This window comes from Macaca thibetana, chromosome 7 (genome assembly GCF_024542745.1).
Source record: "Macaca thibetana thibetana isolate TM-01 chromosome 7, ASM2454274v1, whole genome shotgun sequence".
Lineage (NCBI taxonomy): Eukaryota > Metazoa > Chordata > Mammalia > Primates > Cercopithecidae > Macaca > Macaca thibetana.
The window spans coordinates 27066329-27091611 of record NC_065584.1 but is presented as its reverse complement, the minus strand read 5'-3'; the positions used below and the strand labels follow the sequence as shown (position 1 = coordinate 27091611).

The window sequence follows — 25283 nt, the reverse complement described above, 5'->3', positions numbered from 1 at the left end:
GAGTTAGAAAGTGTTAAAACGAAAATCAGAGGTTCTTGGAAAAGAAGATGTAAAGGAAGTACTTCACAGAATCCAAACATTTTAACTCAGTGAGTCTATCTATGTTTCAGTGGCTTTCTAAAGCCACTATATGGTTAATGCCTGACAGCAATCAACCAACCATGTCAAGGCCTTTGCTGTGGATAGAAAGCATAGGTAGCAGTGAGATGCGAGGAGAGAAAAACATTGCAAAAGCTCCAGAAAATCACTTACGGAAGACCAGCTAGCAAAATAATTAAGAAGTGAGCCTACAGAGAACAACGAGGGACAGGCTGTTTTGACAGTTTGGCCTTTTACTGTTTGATGTTCAAATATAATATAATTGGGGCATATGATAGGATGAAATCATATACTAGTGTTAAATAATTAACAAGAGAACACTTTGGGTATTTATATTAATAGTGCTAATAGAACAATTTATACTCTCGCCAGCCTTTCATCTGAGATCAAAGTTTAATAAAAGCTCTAAACAAACTTTATAAAATCTTGTGTAAGTGGTATTACAGCTGTTATGCAGATGCATAAAAAAAGGTCAACTGAGGTGTTTAATATCACTGACAAAGCTCAAGACATAACCAGGAATGCAATCTAGGGGCAGGCCAACTCTTCAACATTCAAAAGGAAGAAAACTAGATCAAAGTTGTTTCATGAAACTCCATTTACCAATGAGCTTAGGGCATATTATGACAATTTTAAATATGGTCCAAAAATGTCCATACCCTATTTCTTCTTACCCTGCTCAAGGTAAATATGGGATTTGATTGCACATGTTCTTCCTCTTCACTTTGTATCATTTAGTAGATACTTGCAAAGCGTTCCTCACACATATCTTCATTACTCTCACCAGTCACAAGTGGAGGATGTGGAATAGAAAGAATGCTGTGTTGCTAATCAGGACATCTGAATTTTAGCCCTAGTTTTGTCACATTTAGAAAATCATAAACTCCTTTGGCCTCTAGACTTCTCTTGAATAGTGTGAGGGGTTTTGACAAGGATTTCTAGCATTGAGTTCTAACATTATCTAAAATGTGAGAACCGTGGCAGCAGGAACCTCGTCCGCTGTATGCTTTATGACAGTGTTGAGACATGGTAGGGACTTAATAACTCATACATAATATAATATGATTAAACTAGGGTAAGTTGTTTGATAGTAACTATTGGCAACATAGAAATTTTGTGAAGACCCCAGATTTTTAATTCCTCCTATATTAGACTAAAGTCTACTAGGGAGAGGAATTTTGTTTTGTTTTGTTTTTTTGAGATGGAGCTTCTCTCTTGTTGCCCAAGCTAGAGTGCAATGGTGTGATCTCAGCTCACTGCAACCTCCGCCTCTCAGGTTCAAATGATTCTCCCGCCTCAGTCTCCTGAGTAGCTGGGATTACAGGTGCACGCCACCACACCCCGCTAATTTTTTGTACTTTTAGTAGAAACGTGGTTTCACCATGTTAGCCAGGCTAGTCTCGAACTCCTGACCTCAGGTGATTCACCCTCCTCGGCCTTCCAAAGTGCTGGGATTACAGGTGTGAGCCACTGCACCCTGCTGGGAAAGAAACTTTTAAAGATGATCTAGTCCAGCCCAATCATGAAAAATAATAATTGAAATTCAGAAAGGTTAAATAATTTGGCCAGGGTCATGTGCCTGGCTATGGTGGAGACATGACCAGTATCTAGATTTTCTGACTAATAATCAGATACTATTTTTTATCATATCACTTTCCATCATTTAAAACTAGTCATATAATAATTTTCAGCTAAAGACTGAAGGGAATTTGTTAAAATTAGATGCACAAAATGCAAATTCTCCATATCAGATTTTCATTAAAGACTATTTAAAATGTGTATAAAATATACTATTCTCACCTACTATATATTGTGAGTGTAATACAAATATCTTGTTTTATAGTTAAGTTAGGATCTTAAAAAAATATCAAATATACTATCATTACTCTGAGATTTCACCCAGATAGGCTTCTTAAAGAGAGCAGAAAGCATTTCTTATATGTGTTGTATTTTACAGAAAGATACTGCCATTGTGCTTTACAATATACATTCATATTATCTTTACAATATAAAGCAAGAGCTTTTACCAAGAGAATGCATTGTTCTTAATATTGTTTAGAAAAGGCCTATAAAACACATTATCAAGCAAGGAAGTTAGAAAGGCAGTATGACTACTTATCAGCATCAAATACGACGAGGTCAGACTGACCTCCAAACGCTGAGCAATTCAATAATACTAAATTCATCTGCTGGTGAAGTTGCATTCATTATGTAATTTCTCAGTGATACCTTTCCTATGTCATCATGTTTATGAAACATTTGACAGGGCTGTAGAAAACCATTTTTACAGGCTGAAAGAAGCCTCACATTTTTTAAGTTGGTCATCACCTTCTGCCACAAGGTTGTAACTCTGCATAAACAGCCCACTTGTTTTAGCAGTATTTTCTACATTTGACCATAAACAATCATGTTTCAGAAGCTTAACCCTTTGAAGATATCCCCATTACTGGAAAACGTACATAGCTTAATACTGACTAACATAGAATATGGGCTGTGTATTTTGGGACAGGGTGGAGAAAGGAGAATGTCTAGATTGTTTCACCCAAGATCCCTCATGAGAGATTCATGAGGATATTTCCGTTTGCCCTCGATGCGAATATACAGAAGGTAGACCAACATTAGAGCAGTGGGAAACTTGGCAGAACGGGCTAGGACAGGGTTTGTGCAAAACCTTTTTCCGGTTTCAGTTTGAATGGGTTCCCAGGAAGTGTCAAGTCTGAACAAATCCAAAATTTTACAATGTAGCTCAGCCAAAACTGCTGGGATTCACCTGATTCTGGGTCAAAACTGTAACAGAGCACACTGCGTTTTATTTGGTGTAAAGCCAATTGGACTGAACCTTTCAGGCAACTTCAATGAGAGGCTCATAGCCTTGGCAAAACCAAAAATGAACCTAGCTTGATCTTTGGTTTTAAAGCAGCAAGTTCTGGCTTTGTAAAGAGATAAAGGCAAGTTTTCCTTAGCTTCAAGATTCTTACAAATACTTAAGAGAGGCATTGCAAATAATTAACAGTTATTTGGCCAGATCTACATTATCAAGTCAGTTGTTTCCTGAGTTTAACAGTGGCACTTTAGTAAGTACTCTAACTCATTTGGGTCTATATATTCTTAAGTGCCCTAGAGCACAATTTAGTGTCCTAACAAAGAGTGATGGCTCTTCAACTGCAGTGCCTGTAGAGTGATTTGCACATGCAGTAGGATGAAGCACAATTAGTGTTAGATCCAGGGTAAAAAGGGAAAAAAATTATCTACTAAAAAAAAATACAAAAAACTAGCCGGGCTTGGTGGCGGCGCCTGTAGTCCCAGCTACTCAGGAGGCTGAGGCAGGAGAATGGCGTGAACCCGGGAGGCGGAGCTTGCAGTGAGCCGAAATCGCACCACTGCACTCCAGCCTGGGCGACAGAGCGAGACTCCGTCTCAAAAAAAAAAAAAAAACAAAAACAAAACTCCAACAGCAATTGTCTACTCCAACACAGACAGGTGAAGTAAGTATCTATGACATTACTTAGTCTGTAAGTTCCACAGACACATGGGCATCTTCTTATAATCTTGGACACCTAATCTTGAAGCTCAGCTAATGTGTACAGTTCAATGAATCTTTCAGAGATATGCTTCAGACTTTACAGTGTTTTTAAAAGAAAAGTCGTATTTCAAGAGTTTTCCAGTGTTTTGTAACATTTCTCAATATAGGCATATGAGTATATATTTTTCTCTATACAGCTTTAGGTTAGGATTTACCCCATTTTAAGTTGTGTTAGCTCTGTAAGTATATTTTGAAAATAAGGGAGATAAGATTTCTTTAAGTATTTGGGAAGCTGATTAAATGCTGACTATTTGCAACTACTAATTACACATTTGCTCTAAGTCAATGGTTTTCAAAATTAAGTTTTAAAGCTATGTATCTCTCTCACACACACGTTTTTAAGTTATCTAAATGTTTTTAATCATAAGCTTAAGTAGTTGCAAAGGATGACATTTTCTTGCAATATTGTAAAGAATGACGTTTTCAAATAAAACTCATTCATATAAATAATATAAACATATCTAGTAAACGTTAAATAACTCAGCAATTTGTTGCCACCATTTATCCACTTATGAAATAAATATGACCAGTTAAAAGAGATTTTTTTTCTGTTCCTTTTTTCCCTTCAGTTTATACTAATATAAAATATATTTATGTCCATAAGTGTTTTTATCATTTTGCTGTACTTCATCCTTCTCTGTAACAATGTATATATATAAACATAGAGAAAAAAAGTAGTTTTTAAAATTTTCTGAGACCATAAAGCTCTATGTTATACATTTTTATAGACTGGATTAGCATTATAATTAATATTAGGTATATTATAAATTTTGAGAAAAATTATTAAATGTGAAATGTAAAAAAAAAAAAATCCAAAGCTTCCAAAAAGTATATCTCTTAATGGAATAAATATAGCTTCCTCTTCTCCCACACTGAGTTAGTTCACATAACCCTAGCTGAATGTTAATTTTTGTTTGAATAAGACAGGGTTTCATTTCATTTCTATTCCTATTATTTCTATAGATTTAATCACAAATCTTGTTCACATAAAAAGTACATGAGAATGAAAGTTTTGTTATAACAATGTTACTCAATTCTTGAATGTTTTCCTACTCTTATGGTAAATATTACATAGTGATCTGTCATCAAAATTAATTTTAATAATCTATCAGCCCTACGAAGTTCTCTTTTGACTTTGTTGAAAGCAAAAAATGAGAAACCGCCTGACTTACCAAAGGACTATAATGCAGTTATTTAGACCATTTACTTCCTATTTCTCGAAGGTATGCCAAAAAGGCTTTATTTGTCAAGATTTATCATGTAACTGTTTTTCTTTTGTTTAACTCAACATATACAGGAAAGGTTGAGACAAATAAAAATCTTGCTAACTTTAACACTATTCTATTAGTGTAATATTTTTGATCTATTTATTTTATCTTAGCATTACATATGGTTCCATAGAAACCCCAGGCCTACAGATTGGCAAAGCCAGTCCTCGCTGTCAAACCAATCAGCCAAATCACGCTTGCTTTATGGTACAAAAAGGGTCTGACTTCATTTCTCAATTAAATGGAATGGTGTTAATGAGTGTCCTTGTGAAAACTGTCTCACTTTTGAATCAAAATTCTAAAACAGATAAATAGGTAAAGCATGGAGCTCTGCTAGAGTTTGTCACCTGGATGAAATAAGACACTGCTGCCTTTAATGATTTCTTATCAACACTCTCTTAGCTTTGATTTCTGGAGCTATACATCCTTTGATTATAGTAGAGTAGTGGAAGAGGTGAGGTTATTAAATAAAAATGTCTTCACCTCCCTCCCCAATAAACAGAATATATCTAATTCAGCACACCTCAACCCCAGTATCCCATGTATCAAATACAGCTCTTTGTTCTTAACAAAAATATATGTGCAACTAAGAAGGATAAGAAGTCTTACCTTGGGGCCTTGATTAAAGAAGGCCAGCAGGCACAGAAATCTTAAATTACCCCTTTGCTTGGCACCTTAAAATGTCTGGGGGAATTTGCTTCATGGAACTCAGGATGGGTGAGAAGTAGGCCTGTTTTTTTTTTTTTTTTTTTTTTTTTTTTTTTTTAAATAAAGTGGGAGAAAGTCAATTATGAAAGGTACGATGGCCTTTCAAAGCAGAGTCATTTTAGGAGAAAGTGTATCTAGAAACTGAAGCTATAAAAACCAATTCTCAGTTAGCTGGGCGTGGCGGTAGGCACCTGTAATTCCAGCTACTTGGGAGGCTGAGGCAGGAGAATTGTTTGAATGCAGGAAAGGGAGGTTGCAGTGAGCCGAGATGGCACCACTGCACCCCCAGCCTGGGTAACAGAGTGAAACTCCATCTCAAAAACAAAAAACTATAAGCCAATTCTCTTAAAACTATTTGTGCCTGACTACCTCTTGGAAGATCTCTGTATACTCCCAGGGTCATGCCACCCCAGTTAGAACATGCTGTTATTTACCAGCTGTCTTTGAACATTCCTGTTGGGGTCAGCATTAATCATTTTGCAGTAAAAAGCCTTTAAAAAGTTATACTAACATGTTTCAATTCCCTTTAGTTTTTAAATTTTTTTTGGTGACATATGTCATTGATACAAAATTATAAGTAAAATATATACATACAGTTTAAAGAAAATGACAATCGGTGGTTTTAGTGTCTCCCTGATTGCTAATGAAAAATGTCTTCTCGCATGTTTCTTTTTCAATAGAGATGCTTGCTTATGCCCTTTGACCTTCTTTTGTCCCTTTTAAAAGCTTGGATATCTTTTTCTAATTGTTTTTTAGGCAATAAGATTTGGACACAAATTGGTAGTCAGTTATATCTGCTACAAATATATTCTATGTGTGGCTTTTCACTCTTTTTATGTCATATTTTTATTTGGTTTAGAGAAGTTCTTAATTTTAACATGGTAACTTGAGTCACTTCTTTTATATGATCCGTTATTTCAATGCCTCGTTTGCCTTTTTTTTTTTTCTTCAGAAATCTCCTTCAGTGCCAGGGTTATGAAAATATTCAACAATTTTTTTTTGTTCTAACAATCTTATGGTTTGCCATTCACATTTTGGTTTTCTTTCTTTCTGTCTTTTTAAATTATACTTTAAGTTCTGGGATACATATGCAGAACGTGCAGGTTTGTTACACAGGTATACATGTGCTGTGGTGGTTTGCTGCACCCATCAATCTGTCATTTAGGTTTTAAGCCCCACATGCATTAGATATTTGACCTAATGCTCTCCCTCCCTTACCCCCACCCCACCGACATGCCCCGGTGTGTGATGTTTGCTCCCTGTGTAAATGTGTTCTCATGTTCAACTCCCACTTATGAGTGAGAACAATACATTTTTGCATCTGATATGAGATAGAGGTTCAGTTTAATATTTTTAATACCATCTATGGAAAAGTTCATCCTTACTCCGCCGATATGTGATGCCATTTGTGTCAGACATCAGGTTTCCACATGTAAGTATTTCTGTTTCTGGGTTCTCTATTCAATTACACTGACCAACTTATATATTCCTTTGCCAAGACAACACTATCTTAATTTCCATAGTTTTAATACATTTTGATATATGTTTAAGAAACCCCCCCCTCCTTACCTTGTTCTTCAGAAATTTCTTGGCTAGAGTGTCTTCTCTATAAAACACTTGTGACTCTTTTTAAAGTTTTTTTTCTCTTATGTACTTCAAATTTTTTGTTACTTTTGCGTTGGTATAGTGTTAATTACATTTTCTTAGTAATTGTTGCTTGGAGTTAGAAGTAAAATATACTGTTTTTTAATCAAAGAAATTGATAAACTCTATATTTTTTCATAATTTAACTATGAATTCCTTGGGCATTTTATATAAACAAGAACAGTATTTGCAAATATCAGTTTTACTTGCACTGGCTAGGACCATCTGCACAGTGTCTAACAGAAGCTGTGGAACAGCACATCCTTTGTTCCTGATCATAGAGGAGGATATCAGCATTTCGGTGCTAAGGTGATTTACCCATAGACTTTTTTTCATATGACCTTTATGAGATTAAGAAAGTTTCCCTCTATTCTTAGTTTAATAGAAGGTTGATGATGATGATGATGATGATGATGATGTTGATGATGGTGGTGGTGGTGGTGGTGGTGGTGGAATCAATGCTTCTTATTCATTTATGGGGATGGCCTTTTCAAATTTTATTTCTCCCTAACCTGTCACTATGCTATAAATTACATTGATTAATTTTCTAATGTTAAACCAACTTGTTTAACTCAACTGAACTGCTGGAACAAACTCAACTTGTTCATGATGAGTTATTCTTTTTAAACATTCCTAAATCTATTTCGCTAATCTTTTGTATAAATTTTTGCATTTGTGTTAATGACTAAGGGTCTACATTCCCTTACTTATTCTTATGCTTGGTTGTAGCACAAACGCTATGCTCACTCAGGATATAAATTGGGCATGTTCCCTCTTTTTCTAGTCTCTGGAAGAGTTTTGTAAAACTGAAATTATCTGCCCCTAGAACATTTGGTAGAACTTATGTATAAAATTATTTGGGCTTGGTATCTCTTTTCTGATTAAATTTTAATTGACTAAAAATAGTTGATTAAAATTATTTTTAAAAAATTTAGTCATGCTATTTCTTCTTCATTTTTGAAAATTATATTTTTCTAGGAATTTATTTCTCTAATTTATAATTAGAAAATTATTCAGAATACTTTGCTATGTGGTTAAATTCTCCAAGACCTATAGTTATATCCTTTTTCTCCAATCATAATGGACAATGGTCTTTTTTACTATGATTCGTTGGTCAAACAACAGACTTCACTTTGTTAGCCCTGTCTATTGCATGTTTTTTTCCTATTTCATTAATTTTCAGTCTTTATTTTTTCCCTTCTTGTGTTTTCTTTAGATTTTACTCTTTTAATTTTCTTTTAATATCTTAGGTTGAGTGACAAGCTCATTAATTTTTATCCCTTGTTTTTTAACATAAGCACTAAAGCCTTTACATTTCATCATAGATAACACTACTACTATATCCCATATATTTTAACACATTAATATTTTAATCATTCAGTTCTATACAAAATTTACCCTACATTTTTTGACCTGTGAATTGTTTAAAAGTTTGCTTTGTAATTTCTAAAAGCCTATGGTCTATATGGTTATTTTTTTGAATCTTAGAGCTAGATATGACTACGTCACTAAGTTCTGGTCCATGGATATGAACAGAAATGGTATGTGCAACTTCCAGTTTCCACTATTTTCAGTTTCCACTACAGGGGAGTTACATGCCCTCCCTTTCCTTCATTTTTCTAGTTAGTATGCAAATATAAGGGCAAGAGGTGGCATAGGCATTGGATAATGAGGACAGAGCAACAACATATTGAGGATCATGGTGCAAAAGACAGAAGGAACAAAAAGACAGAAGGAACGTAGTGTTCTAACACCATGGGGACACTATCTGCCAATGGATAGCTTATGTTTGGATTAGCACATGAGATAAATTAATTTTTAAGTTACTTAACCCACTATTATTTTGGGTGTTTCTCCGACTTTAACTAATACAAAGGTATGAGAATCAACATTATCATGGTATTAATGGAAATGAAAATAAAGACATATTTAAAGGGTGATATGAAAAACTGCATTTATATCACCAAAGTGAATTGCCTTACAATCCCTTTCACTTCCTGAAAGGACCCTTACTGTAGTATCTATATTTTCTTTTCCCCCATGACCTCCCACTTACTAAGTTTGCTAGTTCCTTTCTCTAAACAAGGGTATGCACTTTGCCTTTGCATGCACTCTGCTCTGGCACCAAACTGTCCCTACTCCTAATTTTCCAAGCACACTTCTAAGGCTGGATTCCCTTCAATGTGTACTTTCCCTCTTCCTGCTTGCAGTCTCTTCCTATTCCACACCGTCCTGCACACTGTCACTACATTTATAGACCCCATCCACCGCACCACGATCCCTCATTAAAAGCCACCAATGGCAGCCTATTGGTGTAATACCTATGCTCCCACTTTCTACCTCCCAACCTTGTAATGCAGATGGCAGAAAATGTAAGGTGATCACAGCACTCTTTCTGGAAGAGCAACCAGAAAAAAATCCTTCCCAACAGAATGTTTCAGTAACTAGTACTGACCAGTATGAACTAACATTTGGGAAGGACCTATTTAGATTCTGTTATAAAAGATCCCTGATGTAAAAGATATAAAACTCTGATATAAAAAAATCAAGTCTAAACTGCTTGGTTTGTATTTCAGAACACCAGAATGACCCCTCTTACTCTCTCAAACTGTTATCTATCTCTCTATACATTATCCCCTATGAACCTACAGGGAAAAAATGTGAAAAGGCTTTGAAATGGAACAGAAACTTACTGGGTATCTTCAGTGAAGACCTAGTTTTTGCCTAGCACACCTGTCTGGGTTTTCTGATTCTGTGGGATCTCTGTGCTCTCACCATCTTTGAGTTATTTATAACTCTATGAGTTGCAGATAACTGATAACAATACAAATAATTTTTGTTCACAGACAATAAATTTTGTCTGGTAGGGTACTATTGATTTTCCTTCCTCATTGTAGAAGAAGTCAATTTTGCCTTTATTTAAAACACATTTCAGCACTCTGTAGTGCCTATATATGTGTGGTTGTTTAAACGCTCCTTTAAGTCATTTGTAACTTCTTGTTCATTCCCTCATTAATTAATGAGTTAAATAAACACATTTGTTACAAGTTAATTTTATATGTGTATGGGAGTCATGACTTTACCTTAAAAAATCCTTTTAACAAACCCTTTTTTTATTACTGCCTTAGACTTTGATTACATCTCCAATATGAAAGGTCTTCTCTGGCTCTTTCTACCTGACTACTGATTCTTCATATTTCAGAAATAAATTTAAGCTCCTTATCATGTCCTCAAACTGCAAAATCTATCATTTTCACAATGAACCCAGATCACAATGATGCCTCAGTTTTCTTTACAATTATCTTTTCTTCAAAAATAGCTTCTGAAAATGCATTATCTTTTTCATTCATGGACTGTATTTTTTTGGTTATCTTTCATCATTAATTCATTTAAATGAATGTGTCTTCTTTACCTAATTAGAGTACAAATTCCTTGAAGGCACTGATCACAATTTACTTTCCTTTTTTCTTCCTTGGCATCAACACACTGCCTCATGTTGAGCCCAATACATTTCCACTGCTGAGTCCCATCCTTGGCCCATGAGCTGGGGCTCTCAATCAAGGTTTTTTTTTTTCCCATATAATCACTTAGCTTTATTTAGGGAATCAACCCATTCTATTTTGGCTGAAGGTGGTTCCATCCCAGTAAAATTTACATTAAAATTTAGTGAAGATGGTTAGAGCTTCTGTGAAACACCAAATATAATATAGCATTGACCGGGAATTCTAGGAAATAAAGAATATATTGCCATGCTTCTGGGGAATTTCTCACAACTATTGGACCAATGCTGTTTATTCCTTAGTACAGTCTTATGTGAGGTTGAGATACTTGCAGTTTGACAGTCATTCTTTCATTCTACAAATGTTTATTGATTGTCTACTATATATCAAACATTTTTGACACACCCTGGCAATGCATTTGCAAATAAAATGCAGTTTCTAATCCAAGGAGCTTACCTGCTATTAAAGAGAGGGAAAAGTTGAGGAAGACAGGGAAAAATGGGCATGGGACTGTGACCTAAGCAGATAGATGCTTAGGTGGCAAGCTAAATCAAGTTTCTTATTATGATGAAAAGGTGATCTTCTTTGCAGGTATTGTAACTATTGGACTGCTAAAATCAATCTACTGTAAATACTCCTAATGGAATGGTGAAATTTCAAACATTTGCAGATTGATAACACCATGATACATGCCCTACATGCAACACCTTCAGTACTGTTAATAACAACTGAACCAAATATGGACCAACAACATTTTTCTAAGTTTTAAGCCCTGACTTGGGAGAGAATAATAAATGATCTTGAGATAGCTTTCAGCATATTTGATTTTATGAACTATAAAGTATTTTATCAGTTGAATAGTCTAAACATTAAAATCTGTCCCTTAAAATGTCATATGAAATCAAAGGACTTCATAATATTTGATCATTAACATTATTACTAAGCATTTTAATTTTTATGGTTTTATTTATAATTATTTCAAATTGAAACTATCAAAAAACTACTGCTGTTTAAAACCTAGTCCATTTAATCAATTTTATTTTTCCCATGATGACTTTTTATTTTTAACTTTATTCTTATGGGAACTTTTAGGATAGGACATTTATGATTCTATTCCTATGTGCTTTGTTAGTGAAGAGGTTAGATAAAAAATATTAATAAATACAAATAGTCATTGTTGCTGATATAATTTTCAGTTTTGCATGGTATATAGGTAGAATTCAAATGATGAAATAAGAAGTAACAAGCAATCACATAATGGTAACAATAACATTTGTTTGGTCCTAAATATTTTCACATGTATTGTCTCTCTTAATTCTTAAAGCAACCTGATAAAATAATTTTAATCACAACCATTTTACAGATGAAGAAAACAAGAAAGAAGTCATCTGCTAGATGTTGCATAAGCGGCATTTTGTACACCAAATCCAGGTCTTCAAACTCAACAATTATGTTTTTGTTCAGATTTTTTAAAAAAGCATTTAATTCGCAGGCCAAATTCTGTTGGCAAGTCACTTTCTAAGGGTAAGTAAAATATATGTAGAAGAACACTAAATATTTTATTCACCAAGAATGTCATCATACTGAAACTGAGAATAGTGTACTTTCTAAATGGCCCAGTTAAATCTCAGGAAGAAGTTATTTATCCATAGGGTCTGGACACCGTCAATCAAAATCACTTGCTTGCATATTACTGAAATGTGGTCCATAACCATCTTTCCTCTCTTCATACTGACAAATAAACATTTCATTTTTTATTAACCTTATTATCTAAAGAATTTTTTCCTGCTTGTTAAAAATATAAAAAGAAAAAAAATCACCACTAAGATACTTCTAATATTTTATGTATTTTCTTAGTCTTTTTAAATGTAAAATATGCACATTTAATATTTTTATCACTCTTTATATATCTTTATATATCACTTTTTCATATATTAGCATGGTAATATTTACTTTTTTGAAAACCTGACATTTTATGGCTGCATAGTATTTCATCAAATACTTGAAAAACAGAAAGGAATAAAACTACAATCTATAATTCTTGTGTAACTAATCACTGTTGTGAGTTTTGCTTACTCTCTTCCATTCTTTTTTTATATGCCTTCATGTCATCATTAAAGTATACACAATTTTATATCTTGAAATTTTTTTCATTTAATATTATGAGCCTTTGCATAACCACTGTGGCATGTTGGGTGAAAATTCCATACACTACAGAACCATAATTTTATCGACAATAAGTTGGTTTCCCTTTACTTTTTTTTTTTTCTTTTTTTGAGACAGAGTCTTGCACTGTTGCACTGGAGTGCAGTGGTGTGATCTTGGCTCACTGCAATCTCCGCCTCCCGGGTTCAAGCAATTCTCCTGCTTCAGCCTCCCGAGTAGCTGAGATTACAGGTGCTCACCACCATGTCCAGCTAATTTTTGTACTTTTAGTAGAGACGGGGTTTCATCACGTTGGCCAGGCTGGTCTCGAACTCCTGACCTCAAGTGATCCGCCTGCCTCAGTCTCCCAAAGTGCTGGGATTATGGGCGTGAGCCACTGCTCCCGGCCAAAAATAATTTTTCAATGAGTATTGTACGCATGTAGTCTTTACATCTATGAGCTTGAAAAGTTATTTCTTAATAGTACATTCCTACAAGTAAGATTATTCAGAAAAAGCTGGCATGCTTTCATTGTTCTTTTTGTGACATTGGTGGGTGAAAATAATGTTTATAAAAACCAAGAATGTTAAAATCTTAGACATGAAAGAATAGCAACCTGATCTCAGTTTCTTACCAACCAATCCTTTTAGTGATTGTGAAATACAGTAAAAAATACACCAAGTATTGACTATATTTGATATATTTTTCATAAATTAGTACATCTTGACATGAAGAAGTACTGAGAGATGTGACCACTTAAGTATGCTCACATTTTTATTTAATTTTTTTCATTTTAAAGTCTATATCCACATACCTTTTAGATACAGTTTAGTTTGTTTTCCCCTTTGACATCTTAGATGTAGTTCTAGAAATGATTTCTGAAACTGCTTCCTTTGGTGTGCTCTGAAATCCACAACAGGAGACAGCAGTAATTCTGATACAAGGAGAAAGAAAATGCCCCAACTTACCGTTTCTAATGCAATTACACGGTCCTGCAAAGAAAGCATAATATATAATTATAAAACGAAGGCTGTTAAAAATTGTTTCAAGTTTACTTAATTTACAGGTATTCTATTTACCGTCTATTATTAATAATTTTTTAAAAAATGTAAAAAATTAGAACTACTCAGAATGATCTCTATAACAGAAAAACAGTCATCAAAGAATGACTGTACCTTTTTTCATCTCATTTAGTGTTAGGACTATAGGGTTTAAGAGTAAATACTACAATTCAATGAAAGGAATAGATCTTACCACTTTTGCAATGGTAAGATTATTTACAAGGATATAAAATGTTAGATTATATGAATCACAACTAGACAAGAGTAGTGATATAGACAAGGAATTAAGCACATATTTTAGCTCTTAATTAGGTATACAGTGAAAAAGGTGGTCTCCACAACAAGGTGAAATTCAGACATATCTTCATCAATTTAAATAAATGAGTAAATCATTATTGAAAACAAGGCAGGAAAATAAATCAGAAAGATATGGCACATGCAGCCAATCCTGAGCCCAGATAGGCCTTCATTGTCTACAGCATCTTAGAATGTTTATATGATTGGCTTTAAAAGGGGTCATTGATAACAGTGCATCAAAAGTTAAATGATTAAGAAAATGTTTGTATTCTCAAATCCATAGTTGTATTCTCAAGTCTTTCCAGAGGTGACATCTATAAACAGGAAGTCTTTACCAAATAAAGACTGAATCTGTAGGCCGGGCGCGGTGGCTCAAGCCTGTAATCCCAGCACTTTGGGAGGCCGAGGTGGGTGGATCACGAGGTCAGGAGATCGAGACCATCCTGGCTAACACGTGAAACCCCGTCTCTACTAAAAAAATACAAAAATTAGCCGGGAGCGGTGGCGGGCGCCTGTAGTCCCAGCTACTCGGGAGGCTGAGGCAGGAGAATGGCGTGAACCCGGGAGGTGGAGCTTGCAGTGAGCTGAGATCCGGCCACTGCACTCCAGCCTGGGGGACAGAGCGAGACTCCGTCTCAAAAAAAAAAAAAAAAGACTGAATCTGAGACAAAGCAGAGTGTGAAGATTTAACAAAATGAAAAATCATCCCTTTTAAGGAGGACCGAGGCCATTTGTCTTTGTTTTCTCTCATTTTAAGAACTGGAGGAGGACGGGTGCAATGACTCACGCCTGTAATTTCAGCACTTTGGGAGGCTCTGGTGGACAGATCACAAGAGGCCAGGAGTTCAAGACCAGCCTGGAAAACCTAGTGAAACACTGTCTCTACTAAAAATTTAAAAAATAGCCAGGTGTGGTGCTGCGTGCCTGTAATCCCAGCTACTCGGGAGGCTGCAACAGGAGAATTGCTTGAACCCAGGAGTTGGAGGTTCCAGTGAACCGAGATCATGCCACTGCACTCCAGCCTGGGCAACAAAGCAAGACTACAGCTCAAAAATATAAAAATAAAATAAAAGAACTAGAGGAAATATGTGGAATCTGGATTTTTAAAAATAATCATCTAAAGAAGCGTAATGGTTAACACTGAGTGTCAACTTGACTGGATACAAGGATGCAGGGTGTTGATCCTGGGTGTGTCTGTAGGGTGTTACCAAAGGAGATTAACATTTGAGTCAGTGGGCTGAGGAAGGCAGACCCACCGTTAATCTGGTGGGCACAATCTAATCAGCTGCTGGTGAATATAAAGCAGGCAGAGAAATGTGAAAGGGGAGACTGGCCTAGCCTCCCAGCCTACATCTTTCTCCTGTGCTGGATGCTTCCTGCCATCGAACACTGGACTCCAAGTTCTTCAGTTATGGGGCTTGGACTGGCTCTCCTTGCTCCTCAGCTTGCAGACAGCCTATTGTGGGACCTTGTGATCGTGTAACTTAATACTTAATAACTCCCATTTATATATATATATGTATGTGTGTATATATATGTATATACGTGTGTGTGTATATATATGTGTATATGTGTGTGTGTGTGTGTATATATATCTCCTACTAATTCTGTCCCTCTAAGAGAACGTTGACTAATACAAGAAGTAAAGAGAGAAAAATGGTGCACAGAATGACTCAGCCCAGGTCTCTTGCTGTCCTGCAGGGACCCCCATAGACCTATGACACTTAGAAGCAGAATGAACTCGGCCCCTACTGGCATTCTCTCAGTATCACATGAAATAGAGGGCTCACTTCTAAAGAGTTCTGCGAACTAACTTCCAGCAATCAGACTGGGAAACAGTTGAACATTTCCACCCTGTAAACATTTGGCTATGTGGACATGAATTAAATGAATACATTATGCAAAATTAGCCCAAAGCAGACTGTTTCTAGCAATATAATCTGTTTAATTGCATTTTGTTGGCATACTTAAGAGGGCCTCACCGTTACCCTCATAATTTTCATAAAATAACTGCTATTTTGTTGGTGACTTGTATATTGTCACATTTGAGCACTTCATAATACATGCGTATGATGCCTCAAGGGGGTTTTGATCTATTGTTGTCAGGCATCTTATTCATTGTGCATCTGGGACAAAAACCATTCAGCAATACTTTAACATCCTTTGCAGATTGAACAGAACCTCATTAGATGCCTTATACAGACAGAAACAGCCTTTGGGCAGTATCATATTTATATGAACCATCTTGGAAGGCTGAAAATATTTACAGCCCTATTTGGGCCTTAAGTTTTCCTTATACCATGGGTTTGTGGGTTGTTATTAGTTAAGATTAATGCATTTTAAAAGCATACCTAGAGCTGCTTTTAATATTTTAAATTTTCATATAATGTCAAAACAGAACAGAATTAAACTGTCTGTCCTAATTCATATCTTAGTGTTTAGCAAAAACAAACTGATAGCGTTTTAAGTTGTGTATGAGTCCCTTCATTTTACTTAATTTTTTATTTTAAAGGAAATATGTGCCTAGTTTTTGTGACTATGGACTCAAATGGTCAAGGCAACTCCATTTTGTTGAAATATGAAGGTCAAATATATATATCTACACATATACACACACACACACACACACACACACACACACACACACACATATATATATATATATATATATATATATATATATACACATACACTTTTTTTTCTTTTTTTGAGATGGAGTCTCACTCTGTCACCCAGCCTGGCGTGCAGTGGCATGATCTTGGCTCACTGCAAGCTCCACCTCCCGGGTTCACTCCATTCTCCTGCCTCAGCCTCCCGAGTAGCTGGCACTATAGGTGCCTGCCACAACGCCTGGCTAATTTTTTTTTTATTTTTAGGAGAGACGGGGTTTCACCATGTTAGCCAGGATGGTCTCGATCTCCCGACTTCGTGATCCGCCCACCTTGTCCTCCCAAAGTGCAATAAATAAATTTATTTGAATCCACTTTAGTTATGTTTGTTTGCCTATAACCTACTCTATTCCAAAATGGTACTGAGATAGCTTTCAATAAAAAAATCGTATGCCAAAAAACACGAGGAAATTAGAGAAATAGAAAATTTAGTTCATTAACCTGACTTTCAATAATTCCATATGCCAGTCAACAACAGCTAATAAGATACCAGCCATTGTAGTAAATTACTGATTTTGTCTAAATTACAGTTTTCAGTCTCAATTGTAGGCTGTAAATAAAGAGAAATTATTGCTAGTCTTTATGAACTTATTTGATTTTAAAATTTAAAAAATGCATTTTGAAAACTTAAGTGGTTATGGTTGACACTGTTTTACTCTCAATGGAAAATAAGCCTACAACAGTGTTCTTTTTTTTTTTTTTTTTTTTTTTTTTTTGGAGATAGGGTCTCCCTCTGTCATTCAGGCTAGAGTGCAGTGTCACAGTCAGAGCTCACTGCAGCCTCTATCTTCCAAGTGCAAGTGATCCTCCCACCTCAGCCTACCAAGTAGCTGGGAGTATAGGTGTGCACCACCACACCCAGCTAATTTATTTTTTACTTTTTGTAGAGATGGGATCTCACTATGTTGCCCAGGGTGGTCTTGTACTCCTGGGCTCAAGCAATCCTCCTGCCTCGGCCTCCCCAAATGCTGGGATTACAGGCATGAACCACCATACCCAGGCCATTATTGTAGCTTTGATATGCTTCATGATTAAAAAAGAAAAAGCCAGTATATGTCCTAGAATGAACATATAATTACAACAAAATAAATTATATCTCCATAACCTCTCCCATTTTACCCAGAGCTGCCTTTGTAATTTTTTCCCCTTTTTCTTTAATCTACAATTTTCATTTAAACAGATTTAAGTTCAACCTGCAGGTTCATTACTCCACCCACACTTCCAAACCACCAATCCCTGAACCCCACTCTCAACATGCTCCCAAGACTTAATCCTGAAAAGAAAAGCATTGCTAGAACAATGAAAGGGCATTAGGAGGTAGGAGAAGTAGAGAGGGAAGACCACCTCCAGGAAATAATGAAGATACTTCCATGCTATTTCAGATGGTTTTAATAAATCAGTGGCTCTTATTTTTGTAGTAATAGACTTTGAGAGTCTAATAAAACTTGACATTCTCCCTAGGAAAATGTACATTATATACAACACACATATATAATTTTATATATATTTTTGGGGGTAATGCAGACTCTTTGAAGCCTACCCATAAGCCTCCAAGTCTTTTTTTTGTTTTTTTGAGATGGAGTCTCACTCTGTCGCCCAGGCTGGAGTGCAGTGGCACAATCCCGGCTCACTGCAACCTCTGCCTCCTGGATTTAAGTGATTCTCCTGCCTCAGTTCCCAAGTAGCTGGGACTACAGGTGCGTGCCACCACATCCAGCTAATTTTTTTGTATTTTTAGTAGAGACAGGGTTTCACTGTGTTAGCTAAGATAGTCTTGATCTCCTGTCCTCGTGATCCACCCGCCTCGGCCTCCCAAAGTGCTGGGATTACAGACGTGAGTCACCGCTCCCAGCCCAAGTCTTTTTATTCCAAATAAAAACACCTACAATAAGACATAAGAATATTATAAAAATAAATTATTATATTACACTAAATGTATTTATTTATTCTTTATGAAACATGACTAGATAAATAACCTCAGTAACAAAGAAATAAACAATTATGACTATAACTAAGGGCTCTTATAGGGCAGAAGTAAAAATGTAAAATTCTAAGTAGGAGTGAAGTGTTAAACAAAAAACAAAGGAAAAATTTTCTTCAAATACTTGGAAGAAAAGAGCTTTCTGGGAAAAAGCCTGTTTTGCTGCTACTGTTTACATGTGATTGGATAGTCCCTTTTCTATTATTCTTTAGTTCTAAGAAAGGGAAAGTTCACGAAACACCTAAATTGACACAAATATTTTTAAAAATGTTTACTCTTGTACATGTAGTACAAGAGTACATGTAGTACAAATGTACATGTAGTCAGGGCATAGACATTGAATGACAATGGAGGGGCGCTAATAGCTGTTCTTACAAATAAGTGAATATTACACTTTCTAAGTAAAAATAATGTGGCTACACATCATGTTTTAATTTGTTCTGGGATTGACAGATCAGGTGAGGAGAAGCCATATGATATAGGTCTCCCTCAATATACAAATTATTTTGGGGGAAGCCTATAGCATGTATACTATAAAAAGATGTATTTTAACTTTTGAGGTTAATGAGGTTTTGAAACTACCTTTGCAAAATTATAACTGAGGAAATTATGACAGTGACAGAAATTAAACCTAACTGACTCTATCTTGCTTCTTTCTAACCCTTAAGCTGTCCGTGTTCATTCCTGGGTGTTGGCTGAACTAACTTTGGGAAGGAATTCAGTTCATGGTTTGACTCTGAAACAAAATTGATAACCGCCCTTTACCGAAAAGACTTTCTTCTTGCCTGGGGCCCACTCTGCCTTTGCAGGACTAACAAATTAGCTACAAGATAAGAAATTTAGGCCAGGCACGGTGGCTCACATCTGTAATTCCAGCACTTTGGGAGGCTGAGGTAGGCGGATCACCAGAGTTCAGGAGTTTGAGACCAGCCTGGCTAACATGGCTAAACCCTGTCCCTACTAAAACTACGCAAATTAGTCAGGCATAGTGGCAAGCACCTGTAATCCCAGCTACTCGGGAGGCTGGGGCAGGAGAACTGCTTGAACCCAGGAGGTGGAGGTTGCAGTAAGCCGAGATCACACCATTGCACTCCAGCCTGGGCAACAGGAGCAGAACAGTGTCTCAAAAAAAAAAAAAAAAAAAAAAAGAGAAATTACAATTTAGGGGTCATGCAGCCTCTGGCTTCCAGAGTCTGAACCTCCCCAAATTGCTCCTGTGGATAACATCATTATTGCATAAACCTAAGATCAGTGCTTGAGATAGTTTACAGACCCTGCACTGGATGGATCGGCTGACACCACCCACACCAGTAATCTGGCCCAACCAGTTCTGCCCTCCCACCCAAAAACAGAAGACATTAAGATAACCGAACTTAACCCCCTATGATTCCATCACCAGTCTGACCAATCAGCACTTCCCACTTCCCAAGTTTTTAAGGGTAATTTGGTGAGCCCCTACTCGCCAAATTATCTTTAAAAACTCTGATCCCCGAATGCCTGAGGAGACTGATTTGAGTAATAAAACTCCAGTCTCTTGCACAGCCGGCTCTGCGTGAATTACTCTTTCGCCATTGCAATTCCCCTGTCTTGATAAATAGGCTCTATCTAAGCACCTGGCAAGGTGAACCCATTGGGTGCATACAGTTTGTAACTAGCCTTAAGCTGTATATATTCATTTACTACCACAGTGAAGTGTACTTTAGAATTTAGGAATGGACCAAAGCAAATTCATTAGTATCACTGGAGATGAGCAAATATTTGTAGGCTGTTAGGAAATGAGCATTAAATGGATCATTTGTTATCAGAATATCTAATCATTAAAAGTTGATTTGATTCAGCTGAGCTAATCAGCCATATCGATTCATCCATCACATCTCAGAGATGAATTAGAAGCTCATAGGTCTAAATAATAAGAATTCTTCTGCTTCTGGTGAGTACAGTTGAAAGGTGTAGTGACTTTATTTTATCATAATCAGCATTTTCCAAGAATGCTTTAAATACATCATTAGCATATGAAAAAGCATAACACTGGCATAAAAACCTAACAAGAGTCTTCTACTTTTTCCAGGTCTTAGAAGTTTGAAGAGTATAGAATAATTCTGGCAACTTCTCTGGGACTTAGGGACCATGATGGACATACCCACATTGAGGACTCCCTACCATCACTATCGTAAAATACAAAGCCTGTCTTCTGGAAGAAAAAGCCACGCAGCTTCGCCCAAAGAGACCACTGCATGGCGTTCTTCCTTCCAATGTCAACTCTGTTTAATCCACACCCACACTTTACCTGCTACTTCCTAAATAAATCCTATAGAATGAAACACAAATATGTATATATTTTCTCCTCAGCATTTCCCCATGACAATCCACTACATTTAAAAAATTTGTCAGTCATTCTTAAATAATTAAAAGAGCTAGAAATCATTTTATTTGAAATTATTTGAATACATTTAAAATAGTATTCTTTGCCAAACTTTAAGATAATGAAAAGAAAAGGAAAAGGCTTTGATTAATCATCACACACAAAAGCTCAGCATTTCATATAGTGATTTAAAATTAAAACAAAACAGAGATAAAAATCACTATCTCAATGTAGCAACATCACAAAAGCTTTAAAATATAGCATAAGTTGGCTTTGAATATACCAAATGCATCTGTGATTTATATATAAAATTGCATGCTATCCATTACAAGTCAGTGAAAGAAGTTAGTCTATACATCAAATACTTCAGGATAGGTGGCATTGGAGCAGCTTGCACTGGTTTCCCAATCATCCTGTGTTCACTGTAACCATCATTAGATACCTGTAGTCAATTTCTGTTAATTCATTTCACTGGCTGCTTATGTGCCTTTTCAAACAACCTACTCAGCATCTAAAATAACACAACACACATACTGAAGAAAAAACAAAACAAAACAGCAAGGCTTAAAGATTTTGTCTGAAAAGTTATCAAGAAAAAAAAAAAAAAAACAACAAAAAACCCAACGTTTTGACTTAGGAAGAAAAGCCAATTTAAAGTGATATGTCATGTTCTAGCCTACAGGGAGGTTCTACAGTAATGGTTCTTGTTGCCTGATTTTCAACTTGGGTGTGGCAAATCTCTGATAGAACTAGAAGCAGAAACAATCACAGGATTTAAAAACAGACTCAAAGTGGGTGATCCACATTTCCAATATGTTCTCTCATTTACTACCGTTGCCTTGTCAGAGTCCTGAGGGCAGCCAGTTGTTCTTCTGTAGCTTTCTTCTGCTGTGTTCTCTGGCTGGTGTTTTAGTTTGTGGTTTTATTACGAGGAGATTACTGACCATTATACTTCAGTTTTGACATTGTTCAGGAAAGGCTGCGGTTGTATTTATATTGAAGTGGCATATGTGTATGGGTTTGTGGGGTGAAGAATGCAAGTGGGGTAAAGAAAGAAGATGAAGAGAAAGATACAGAAATGGGGGTCTATTGGTTTGCTTGGACAGATTTCAGACTGGAAAATACAGCCTGAGAGGCAAGGTAGGGTTTTATTTAAAATCCCTGTAAGTACTTCTAGGTAGCTGTATGAAACTGACACCAAAAATTCTGAGACTACCCTTTAAATTTCAAATCACAAAGCAAAGCAATGAGCTTTCTTTTTCTTATTTTCCTTTAAAATAACCATTTCAAGATTCTTCCTTTAAAGCACAATGTAATGTGCTACATAGGTGTGTGCTACAGAATATCACTACAGACAAAATGAAGGACAAGGGACAGAATTATCTTTCTCCAGGGACTGTCAAATTCTCCAGTGAAACTGCTCATAACAGGTAACAAAGGTGAGTGACATCTGGACTGGAGAACAACTAAAGATTATTTGCAGATAAAATAAAGACTGTAATGGTGGCTAGGGGCAATGCAAAGGACAACCAGTGCAATTTCAGATGCTAACTGTCCCCACAAAAAGATGGAGAAAGAGGAATTGAGGAGTACCACGAGAAGGCCAACAACTCAGAAACCGGCACACTATATTTTTCAAGGATTTACATTTAAAAAAAAAAAGTACACGATGCCAGTTGTGAGGTTAGTCATATATCAATGGAATATGCTCTGAACTACTATGCAAATCATATTGCAAGAGTGATTAGGGCCTAATTTACGAGCAGGCTTGTGTCATGCAGAACTTGTGGGAAATAAGAGGGTACGCTTCATTTTCAGGTACACAAAGCGTTCTGCATCTGACTGCCACTGAATATAGCTGGTCTAATGAGACTCCCTGAGGCTGACATCTCCTTTCTTTCCCCGAAGGGCACATATCTCCTGGGCTTCTAGGTGAAAGAGTTTACAGAGAAACCCATATAACCACAGAATCCTTCCTCCCACGCCGTGTTCTCCTGAGTCTTTGAATTACAGCACTGGGTTGTTGACTATGATGCATGTCACACAGCTGAGTCATTAAATGCTACAAGTAAATAGTCCACCTTGGGAATTAAATGACTTACCTTTGGGCAATTCCAGTAATCCACAACATAATTTACATGCAGAGTCATTTACAGGAACTAATGCACAAGGAACATTGTAATGGAGACTCTTTCTTTCCCGTCACTCCCATATTCTTTCTGTGTGCTTCTGTATTCAGTTACCTCTCAGCATTCTACACTAGAGGGACCGCTGATGAGGATGATCAACGTCGAAGCAGAAAGTCTTAAACTAATACAATGGCTGAGATGGGGTAGCTTTTTCTTGCTTCTTAATTCAGTTTGACTGAGATTGAAACTATTATTAATCTCCATTTCCCAACACACACGCACAGGTAAGAAGGGAAATGTAGCTAAATAATTTAAAGAAACTTCAGATTATCTGCCCTCTGATTATCAATGGTGCACTCTTCTTTCTAAGAACAACGAGGGAAAAAAACCCAACAACTTAAGTTTTTAGCTGCACTTCTGGGAAGCATACATGAAGGCTGACTTATCCTATATGCACTAAAATAAAGCAGATGTGTGTTAACTATTCAGTTCCAAATATCCTAAATATTCCTATGAAATACTTAACTGCTTTTTCTTCCAATTGAGCTTCACTCTGATTTCTCACTGCAGTCTGACTAGCATCTTCCCAAGGTGGAAGTTTAAACAGTAGCTTCGGCTGTTTGAGAGAGATGTGAGTTATGAAAAAGACTTGGAAAGCTCTATCATCTTAAAGTAATTGAAAATGTTATAAATAATAATAGCTATAAAAACAGCACTAATTTGACTATAATAATTTCAAACAAACTTCTAAATTTCTGCCTTTAGAGAAAATGATATGATGTAGTACTTTTAAAACGGTCCCCCAAATAATTCTTACCCAAATTAAAGTCACAAATTTTAGCGAAATTATTACTTTAAATTTAAAACATTTTACTTCTCAGGACTGTAAAGAGTAGTGATTTAGCTCAAAGCATCTTCAACTATATAGGTTTCAAAATCATCCCTGGAAGTAAGTGATCCTAAATTCCAAAGTCTATGAAATGAAGGAGTAAACTGGATGAGAGTTTGTTAACCGCTCCGCCTGGACAGTTTTCACTGGTAATGACAGCTACTCTCAGCACTCACAACCTTACCTGTGGATAATGGAATGCTGATACAGTGTGGTTGTAGGAGATCAGAAAAGTCTGATTACTCACAATTATAATTCCTTTCCTTTTACCAAATTATTTCAAATTCTACCAACAGAAATTTATTATTTGAGGAAAAACTCAAAAAATTATTCTCATTAGACTCTCCCTATGCCAGTTAACTGTTAAACTAGTTCATTCTAAAGCAGGTAAGCAAAGTCCAGGCAGGCACCTGTTGTTATAGGCCCATTATCTGAAAGTGGTCTTTACATGTTTATTTGGTTGAAAACCATCAAAGCAATAATAATATTGCATAACATAAAATTACCTAGACAGGTTGGTCAGCTTACATCCCTACGAAGAGGTAACATTTGAGCTGAAACCTAAAAGATGGAAATGAACCAGCCACTGAAAGAACTAAAGGAAAAGTATTACCGAGAGAGGCAGATGCAAAGATCTTGGGACAGGAATGGGTTTCTTTAATTTCAAGAACAAAAGGGACACTGGTATGTGTTATGCCTATTAATGAAAACATCCCTTTATCTGACTTATCTGATTTTTATCAGTACCATAAAAATCAAAACTATTTATTGTAAGTTTAATTGCCAAAATTGCAATTGGGTACTTTTAACATATGTTCTTATTTTTTATTTATTTATTTACTTTTTTGAGACGGAGTCTTGCTCTGTCACTCAGGCTGGAGTGCAGTGGCACGATCTTGGCTCACTGTAACCTCCGATTCCTGGGTTCAAGCGATTCCCCTGCCTCAG

At 36.1% G+C, this 25283-nt stretch overlaps 1 protein-coding gene across 7 annotated transcripts in view; it reads right to left on the bottom strand.

Moving 5' to 3' along the window:
* Positions 1-25283, bottom strand: part of CEP128 (centrosomal protein 128) — a 445924-nt gene that overhangs the window by 65806 nt on the left and 354835 nt on the right. For 6 of the 7 annotated variants that reach the window (XM_050798934.1, XM_050798932.1, XM_050798933.1 and 3 more), the window contains 2 exons: positions 23973-24062; positions 13916-13939 (listed from right to left, as the gene is read on the bottom strand). In XM_050798934.1, the coding sequence (XP_050654891.1) occupies positions 13916-13939; positions 23973-24062 (114 nt within the window). The remainder of the gene's footprint in view (positions 1-13915; positions 13940-23972; positions 24063-25283) is intronic. The other variant, XM_050798937.1, reaches the window with a different exon arrangement.